Source organism: Lissotriton vulgaris, chromosome 5 (genome assembly GCF_964263255.1).
Source record: "Lissotriton vulgaris chromosome 5, aLisVul1.2, whole genome shotgun sequence".
Lineage (NCBI taxonomy): Eukaryota > Metazoa > Chordata > Amphibia > Caudata > Salamandridae > Lissotriton > Lissotriton vulgaris.
In genome coordinates, this window is record NC_141693.1 from 546,610,690 (window position 1) to 546,620,007 (window position 9,318).

The 9,318-nt window shown below is 40.2% G+C and overlaps 1 protein-coding gene across 1 annotated transcript in view; it reads left to right on the forward strand.

The window, feature by feature from the left end:
• The window catches only part of LOC147711210 (rap1 GTPase-GDP dissociation stimulator 1-like), a 622,318-nt gene extending 613,496 nt beyond the window's left edge, over positions 1 to 8,822 (forward strand). Inside the window, exon 14 of the mRNA XM_086921991.1 lies at positions 8,210 to 8,822. Within this exon, the coding sequence (XP_086778117.1) occupies positions 8,210 to 8,361 (152 nt within the window). The 3' untranslated portion in view covers positions 8,362 to 8,822. The remainder of the gene's footprint in view (positions 1 to 8,209) is intronic.
• The last annotated feature ends 496 nt before the right edge of the window (positions 8,823 to 9,318 follow it).

Below are 9,318 nucleotides of genomic sequence, written 5' to 3' on the forward strand. Positions count from 1 at the left end.
ACATTCGATAGATCGAAGGACAATCCGCAGGCCTTGCTGACCCTTTGCCGGTTAGTAAAATTCCCATACCTTGCAACATACAAGCGTAGTAGTATAATGTAAAGTCTGGTACAGACCAGCCCCCCAAATTTCTTGGCAGAATCATAAAGCGCCTAGCCCTTCGTGCTTTACCCCCGGACCACATAAAGCGCATACATATTGCCTGCAGTTGTTCTAAACTTGTCTTGGGAACTTCTAGGGGTACACATCGAAAGAAATATAAAATTTGAGGAAGAATCAGCATTTTTAATAGATTACATCGTCCCACTAATGAGAGATATAAGCATTCTGCCTGATCTAATTTTTTCCGTACACCAGCCAGGAGTTGATCCCAATTAACTTTAACTAAAGAAGTTGTACATGCTCGTAGCGTAACTCCCAAATATACCACCTCTTGGCATAGTCTTGAATCAGTGTAGCTTGGTATATTTATACTGAGTAGCTGGGTTTTGGCCGAATTCAGCTTGTATCCTGACTATTTACCAAATTCTACCGCCAGCTACTCAATAGCGTGCATTGCCATGGTGGGTTTGGACGTGGCCACTGCCACGTCATCGGCATATGCGAACACCTTAACCTGATATATATGAACCTTTAATGGGATTATATGCATATTAGAATCCAGCATTCTTAAAAAAGGCTCAATGTATAAAGAAAATAATACGGGGAAGCAGGGACACCCCTGCCTGATCCCCCTACAGATTTGTACTACCGCCGATTCCAAACCCATGGTACTGATCCGGGCTACCGAATGACGATACAGGACCTGTACTGATTTAATAAACTCTGGACCAAATCCTCGACCCTTCAAAATATCCCACAAAAAAGACCATGCAATGCGGTCAAAGGCCTTCTCGGCGTCTAATAAAATTAAACAAAAGGGTTCCCTAGTAGCCTTAGCATAGTCAAGTAAAGTTATCACTCGACCAACATGATTAGTAGTGCTGCGTTGAGGGATAAACCCATGCTGTGTTTTTGATACAAGACCCGAGATGACCATGGAAAGTCTATTCGCTAAAATCTTCGAGTATATTTTACCATCTACATTTAGGAGCGATATAGGGCGATATGATCCCGGTAAATTCACTGGCTTACCCTTTTTATGAAATACCACTATAGTTGCTTCTTGCCATGATTTGGGAGATGAGCCTTTCTGTGCTGCTAGCATTGTTGCCAAGAGATCCTTTTTTTAAAGCGTAAAGAACGTTTTGTATATTTCCAAAGGTAATTTATCTGGACCGGCAGCCTTTCCCAGAGCCAGTCCATTTACCGCTAATTCTAATTCTTCCAAAGTAATGGACGCCTCCAGCATTGCCCTATCTTCTACCGAAAGATCCTTCGGACAGTATTGACTAATCAATAATGCAGCATTATCACCATTATACTCATCACTCTGATATAACGTCTCATAAAACTGCCTGAATGCCTCCACGATACTCTGCTTGTCCTTGACAGAATCACCATTTTGATCTAGTACCTTCTCGATGCGCTGGGCTGCAATTTTTGCTTTTAATCTTTGGGCGAGACATCTGCCACTTGCCTCGCCATATTCATATTGGGTTTTTTTTTAGCAACAAAGTTCTTGGCTGCTTCCTGGGACCACCTCAGATTTACCCTTGCCTTCAGATGCACTACTTCATTAATCTCATCATCTATATTGATCCCTGTCTGTATCCCCACCATGAGCGCCTCTTCAGCCCTGATCAACTCCTGGTAGAGTGCCTTTATTTCAGCTGCCTGCTTTTTTTGATTATACAGACCCAAACTCAGTGTCTCCCCACGAAAGGCAGCCTTGAAACAGTCCCACACACAACCCTCATTACTGCTCCCCCGATTAATGTTAAAAAAAGATACGATCCACTCATTCATATGCTCAATGAAAAATTGTTCAGTCAATAATTTGCGATCAAAGGAGAACTGTCGTGGACGCTCACTAGAAATGATGCTAGATAGAGTCAATACAACTGGCCCATGGGCTGATGTCACTCTAGGATATACTTGAATTGCAGCCTGATTTAACATCAATACAGAAGTAAATAAATATTCTAATCAAACCAATGTACGATGTGGAAAAGAAAGAAAAGTGTACCCAGGTGACCCATCCCTTAAAAACGACCATACATCCACCAATCCATGAGCTCCCATGAGTACCTTTAGGGCTTTGAATACTCTCGGCTTCCTGCCAGTATATCTCGACTTCTCATTATTTAACACGTTGGGTGCTAGGTTTATATTAAAATCACCACACATGATCAATGGTGTGGGCCAAGCTGCTAATTCCACATTTATAAAATTGAGAGTTTCTGCTTCATCTAGATTTGCCCCATATACCACACACACAGTAGCTTTAGTGTGGCCCACAACACATTCTGCTATTGCCCAACGTCCTAGCCCATCAGATTGTATCCTCCCTGCAGTACCTATATAACTCTTGCCAAGAATTGCCACTCCTCCAGCCGCCCCTGAATATTTAGTGCATACGATTAAATTGAACCCTAGTTCTGTTAAAAGTTGTCTCTTAGACCAAACCACATGAGTCTCCTGTAGGCATATGATATCACATTGCAAAGCCCATATCTCCTGTGTAACTCTTCGTCTTTTCTCCACTGAGTTCAGCCCCCTAACATTCAGCGTGCCCACCCTTAGACCCCTACCTGCCATTTAGCCACTTCAAATTTTGCGTCTTTGATCCAACTAATTTTAGCAACGTGCTCACCGACAACAACAAAATACAAGTTTCTTCCCAACCTTAACTCCTGTGTTATTTTCTTTTTCCACCCCACTTCCCCACTCCACCCCTTACCCCCTCCCTCCCCAACCCCACCCACCCACCCTCGCCACCACCCTTCACGAGGCTTAAGGACCATGTCCTCTGCGATGTAGAAGTGCCTTCACTGCATATCATGACTCTCCTTCTCCCCCCACAGATTTGATCATTCCACACCCTGAAACATCAGCCTTGCTTCAAGCTTCTTATATCCTCTTCAGGATGTCCCCCATTGATTCGACTTCAAGAGCCAGCATATCAGCATTACATCATGCATATAGTATTTCTCCAATCCGCAGATAGTCTAAGGGATCAGGCCTCGATCTATGACCCAGTCAAACATTACATCATATTTGTAGTATTTCAGGCCCTTGTCCCCAGGGCACCAATTGCCTATCCACTATTCCTGCACTAAATTTCCAATGCTGACTCCATAATAAAATTTGCCTAAAAGAAAATTAGATGGGGGAAAAACAAACCATTAAATGTGCAGGGCCTATATTCTAAAAACAAAACAAAGTTACCACCCCTACACCCCTGGTCACCCTTAGTCACCCTCTTAGATTGCAACTCAGTTCAAATGCCCTCCTAAAAGTGCAAAATGTCCATTATAGCTTATTTCTTAGGGTTAGTACTTGAAATTTAATTTTCGCCTGTTTGTCCATTTGATTCAAATATAGCTGAGCCTCAGACCCAGAAGTGAAGTATCGAGTTTGTCCTTCAAATATAGTCTTCAGTTTGGCTGGGTTGAGTAGAAAGCATTGGGCGCCTTTTGCCTGGAACAGCACGATTAATTTCCGCATTTGCCATCTCTCATTCACCGTTGTTGGGCAAAAGTCAGGGCGGACAAAAAACTCACACCCACCCCCGTTCCTCCTTTCCTCTGGACGTGCAAGATCATACAAAGCTTCTCTCAAAAGAAAGTTGTTCAAACAGATCAGAATGGCCCTTGGATATGCATTCTGACCAATGTCACGCCGACGATTCACGAAGGGAAACCTATGTGCACGAATAATTGCAATGTCCCAGTTCCAAGATTTCAATTCCGGAAAAGCCTCCCTGAAGACCTGAATGATGAAGCTAATGGGGTCCGACCCCTCTTTACCTTCTGGGATGCCCAGGATGTGTAAGTTATTGCGCCTAGCCCGATTCTCAAGATCTGTGAGTTTCCATTCTGTGTCCGCCTTTGACTTTTGCAGTGTCTCAATGGCCGATTGATGTTTTCCCAGGCTGTCTTCAGTTGAGGAAACTCGCTGTTCCACCTCCGTCACCCAGGTGGTTACCTCGGTACAGGTTTTCACTAGGCGCCTTACTGCATTTTGGAGTTTTTTCACCGCTCCTTGTGTCCGCAGTCCTTCAGCTCTGGTCCCATTCCGGTGAGCCATTACGCTTTTGTATATCAGCCCTAAAGTGACTGCATCTTCGTTAATCTCCTCCTCATCCAAATTGAACTGGGCACATGTGATGCCTTGGTTCTGGTCTAAGTTTCCTGCCGCTTCTGCCACTTTCCTGACTGTCTTACAGGTTGCGCCGTGTTCAAAGCCGTCATGTTCTTCCTCACCCGGCATTGTCCCCAGTCACCAAGGTTGCTTAGGCTGTCTTCATCATTTCCTTCATTTTCCTTATCTGATGGAATGGTCAGATCTGACATTGGGTAAAATTTTCCATCTGAGCCTGCATATTCTGACCCGTTGCCGCTCTCAACCCCCAGATGGGTATCTGTTACTATAATATTATCCGCCCCTATACTAGTAGTATTGAGAGCACCATGTGCCTCCCTCGGTATATGCTCTTCCTCGCTATTGACAATTTCAATTTCTTCCCTAAGTTCGGGTTGGGATATTAAGGGCGGATCGTTATCAGGTAACAGAGTTTTCTGCGGGTCGTTTTGAGATCCAGCCATCACTTGATCACTATGGAACTCCAAGTTAGAGACGTCGACCTTGGACTTGTTACCCTTTTTATTGAAGATTGCTGGGACGACTCGCTGTCTCACTGCCCCCTCTTGTAAACCTTGGCTTGATAAAGTCGAAGCATTTTTTTGAGGCAGTTGAGAGCTGGGAATAGGCAAAGTAGCTGATGCATCCTGTTGCGCATTACTCGCGCCCATGGAATGTACGCCAGTGAGTACAGTCTCCAGAGTTCCATCTATAATACAGGGTTGCGCTGTATTACCTGCCATATTCCCTTCTGCACCCCCTTCTGTTGGCGTGCTCACAGGGGCTGATGCAACTGCCGCACCCAGATTCCTCGTGCCACCTCTCCCTTTCGGCGCCATTTATGCTCCGATATGAAAACGAATATGAGAGCAGGGTCTCTCTTCAAAGACCTCTTCAAAGACCTCCAAAAAATTGGGCGTTTTGCTTTGCTGTTTTTTCCCCACTATAGTTTATACTGGGTTCTCATTTGCAGTAAAGCACTAAAGCACCATGCATACAATAGACAGTATACAACGGTATACGGAGTGCAGCACCAATTGGTTTTTTTTTCCTCAACGCAGCTCACCGTTTCGATGTAGGATTCGGTATCAGGAGTTACTTTTACACCGATAGCGTCCCAGCCGCCGCGTTACAGCTCTCCCCTGCCGCACTCAATCCAAAAAACTGGCCGCAGGAACACAGCTGCAGTGCGTCTGCAGGCTAACGGCCGGACACTCCCTGCTCACTCCAGGGGCCGCCTCTTCCTCGAACTCCACAGCCGCTTCCCCAAACCGCTGACACGAGCCGACACCTCCGTGCCCAGGGTACTCCTGCTCGAGAAGCCTCACGTTCTATGGATGAAGGACGGTGTTGATGTCTACGGTAAGCCGCCGTCTAATGGGTGTAGGGGTGTAGGGAGAATCTAGCAGGAGGGATTAGCGAGGAGTCATGCCGGACGCAGCTCACAGCACTTCACCGGCCACAACTGCGGCCGCCATCTTGCCCCACTTCTTAAGTCAATAATGATTATTTTTTATGTATAAATATTTATTTCATTTAGATTTTCTAGTGCTCAAAGTGGGAATTAATTTATTATTAAGTATTTTGCTGTTAATTATTATTATTTAATTAATTGGCAATTATGTTAATTTTGTCTTTTTTAGGAGCGGGTTGTGGGTTTATAGGGGAATAGGGTGGGAAGTAATTTAATTATAAAAAAATTAATTATAATTTTTTATGTATTGGTATATTTTTAATTTAGATTTTATAGTGTTAAATGTGGGAATTAATTTATTAATAATTAATTGGCTGTTAATGAATTAGTTGGCAATTACGTTAATTATCTCATTTTTTTGGGAGTGGGTTGTGGGTTTATAGGGGAATAGGGTGGACTAATTTAATTATGATAAATGTATTCATATCTTTTATTTCTTAATATTTATGTAATTTATACGTTATAGTGTTAAGTGTGGTAGTTATTTTATTTCTAAATATTTATTAATTGGCTGTTCATATCATTAAATAATTTCTAATTAATGATGTTAATTGTGTAATTTTTCTAGGAGTGGGTGGTAGGGTTTATAGGAGAATAGGGTCGGTAGTAATCTATTTATAAATAATTAATAATTGTTTGTTAAATAATGATAATTAATTAATTAAAATTAAAATATGGCAATTCTGTAATTAATTTTTGTTGTAATTTGTGGGGTTTATAATGGTAAAGGGTGCGAAGTAATTTTGGTGTTTATTGGGGTAGACGGTGGAAAGTAATTTGTTTAATTAATTAATAATTAGTTGATTATTATTAATTTATCAATTGATAAATATTTGTGGTGTTTATTGTTATTTTGTGTATGTTTTGTTTTTATACGGGTAATGTTTGAGGGAATTAATTTTTATTTATTTGTTTACAAAAAATGAAATGAATAATATTTGTTTAATTGATAATTAATTATGTTAATTATGGAGGTACATTTTGTTATAAATTTAATTCCCTACTGTTGCACTCACTGGAGTGAGAATAGTATTTTTTACCCCTCCGCTAGCCAACACTTTCCCTACTGTTCCACTCAATGGAGTGCAAAAATCAATTTTAAATATTTTACATTTTTAATGTATAATATAATGTTTTTTTTATTAGATTTTATTGTATAAGTGTATGTAAATATATAGTAATTTGTGAATTTTTATATATTCATAAAATTATAAAATAAATTAAAATTAACAGATTATTCCTTGTTTTAAAGGAATTAGATATATATACTACATTTTATATATGTATGTTTAAAGATTTTTTACATTAAATGTATTTTATTATATTTGTTAAAATGTATAGCAAACCTAAATAATTTTTCGAAAGTTAATTTTGTTATTTAATATATTTAACATAAATTTGTATTTAAATAAAAAATAGATATTTTATACACCTATATATTTTTTACATCAATATTTTTGTTTCGGCTTTTTTGTATTTACAATTTTAAATATAGGATGTCGATATTTTTGACATTGATATTTTTGCATCAATATTTGTGTATGGTATATATTGGGGATCAACCGAGATGTAACAAAAACAGACCTCACAACCTCTTCTCTGAGACTGGCAAGGACCAGGAGGATAAGGAAAAGGGAGGCACCTTATCACCATTCTATCAGATCATACCTCTGGAAACAAATCTGACAGAAGACAAAAAAAGGAAACTAACAAGTTCTAGGTGCATAATAAGGCCTTCTTTATTGAATTGCAGATTCTCAGGGTTTTGGAAGTTGTGTCCATCTGAAAAAGTGGAGGGGGCGTTGGATTCTGTGTGTGTACGTGGAACATGTAGGACTGCTCTTAAATTTTTTCATGAGGTTGTACTTCCTGATGAGTCTTACCACTGCACATAGAAGGTTTATCTCTGGCCATACTATATATTTTGCCTTACAACCAACTACATGTTGATGAAACAAACTGATGTATGGCAATATGATAATGGGATGTTGAGGTTGAAGGGATGGATGGATGGGTATAAAGGAATCAATTTTTCCATGTAAGAAGGATTACATTGCCTGCAGTGGTCTTTTTCAACAGTCATCAGTAGTTTTACTGTTCAGCTGGCACTGGTTGTAATCTCTGTGAGCAATGTTAAATGTATGAGTATAAGGTCTCCAAATTGTGAGCCCGTCCGAGGTCAGTCTACTTCGGGGGTTTACCTCCTAGCAGTAATCGACAGTAGCTGCAGGTTGAAGAAAAACTAATCACAGACTCTAAACAAGGCCGGTGAATCGAGAGGTAAGTACAAACCCCATTCCCGCCCTCCTCTAAATAAACCATTTACAGTAAAACTTTTTATTTTAGGAATTAAACATAAATTGAAGAGAAAATGTCAATATGTGTTTTTCTAACCAGCCTGTTGACCAACCTACTGAGGAACAATTTGAGCTTTGCTGTTGAGAGTTTATGGCCCTGCTCGACTAAAGTTCTGCCTTTAATTTCCCACAGAGGAGCTGAGGCGGCAAGTGGAGGAATCCAACATGAGAGAAACTCTGGAGAGACTCTGTAGACACAGCAATGCCAACGTGGTCAAGCAGGCGGTGACAGCCATAGAAATACTCAGCGACGAAAACCAGCACCGCAGTCACTTTTTTGGATAGTCAGCTCAAATCTAAATCCTTTTTTATATAATTGCAGTCTTTCAAATGAAAAATCATTAAATTGTCCCCAAAGACACCACAAAATTCTTTTCTGTGCAAAGTAGAACACACCTTCACCCTTTAAAAAAAAAATTCTGGTGTTTCATTCATAAAAGTCAGAAAAGTAGCTAATTTCCATTAGGTTGTCAGTGGGATTTTTTTAATGTCAAGGATTTTTCCTTCATCTATATGTTAATGTTAATGTTAATGTTATTTGTACTTGTAAAGCGCTAACTGATACCCAAAGGTGTCATTGGGCTGTGAGAAGACCTACAATCAGCTTAGCAAGAGGACCTATCTAATTATGTTGTGAACAGGCAAGTTTTCAGTGCCTTTCTAAAAGGCAAAAGGTTGGGAATGTTTCTTATGTTCAAAGATAGTGATAGATTTCGCCGCATTAAACGTGAAACTCCTTCCTCCCCAATTCCCTTTTTTTTCTTCGAGGAATACGGATGAGCTTTTGGTAGGCTGACCGCAATGCTCTATTTGGTTTATACCAGGTAAAGTGTTGTTGGAGAAAATTAGGTCCTATGCCATCTGGAGCTTTAAATACAAGGCAAAGTGCCTTGAATCTAGTATGTTTGCTGACCGTAAGCCAATGGAGCTGTTTAATTTTGTTCGATATGGATTTGAAATTGGGTGTGTCTTTTATAAGTCTTGCGGCTGCATTTTGTAGAATCTGCAGCTTGTTCATTGATCCCTTTTGAACAGTAAGGTAGAGACTATTACAATAGTCTAGTCTTGACATTATGAGGGCTGATACCACTGTTTGTAGTGTTTCCTTAGGTAATAGGGGCATCATTTTATTTGCATGATTTAAGGATGTACGATGTGGTGGAAGCAACCTGATTTATTTGGTCCTTAAAGTTCATTTTGTCGTCGATCAAGATTCACTCTAGATACACTCTAATGATGCGC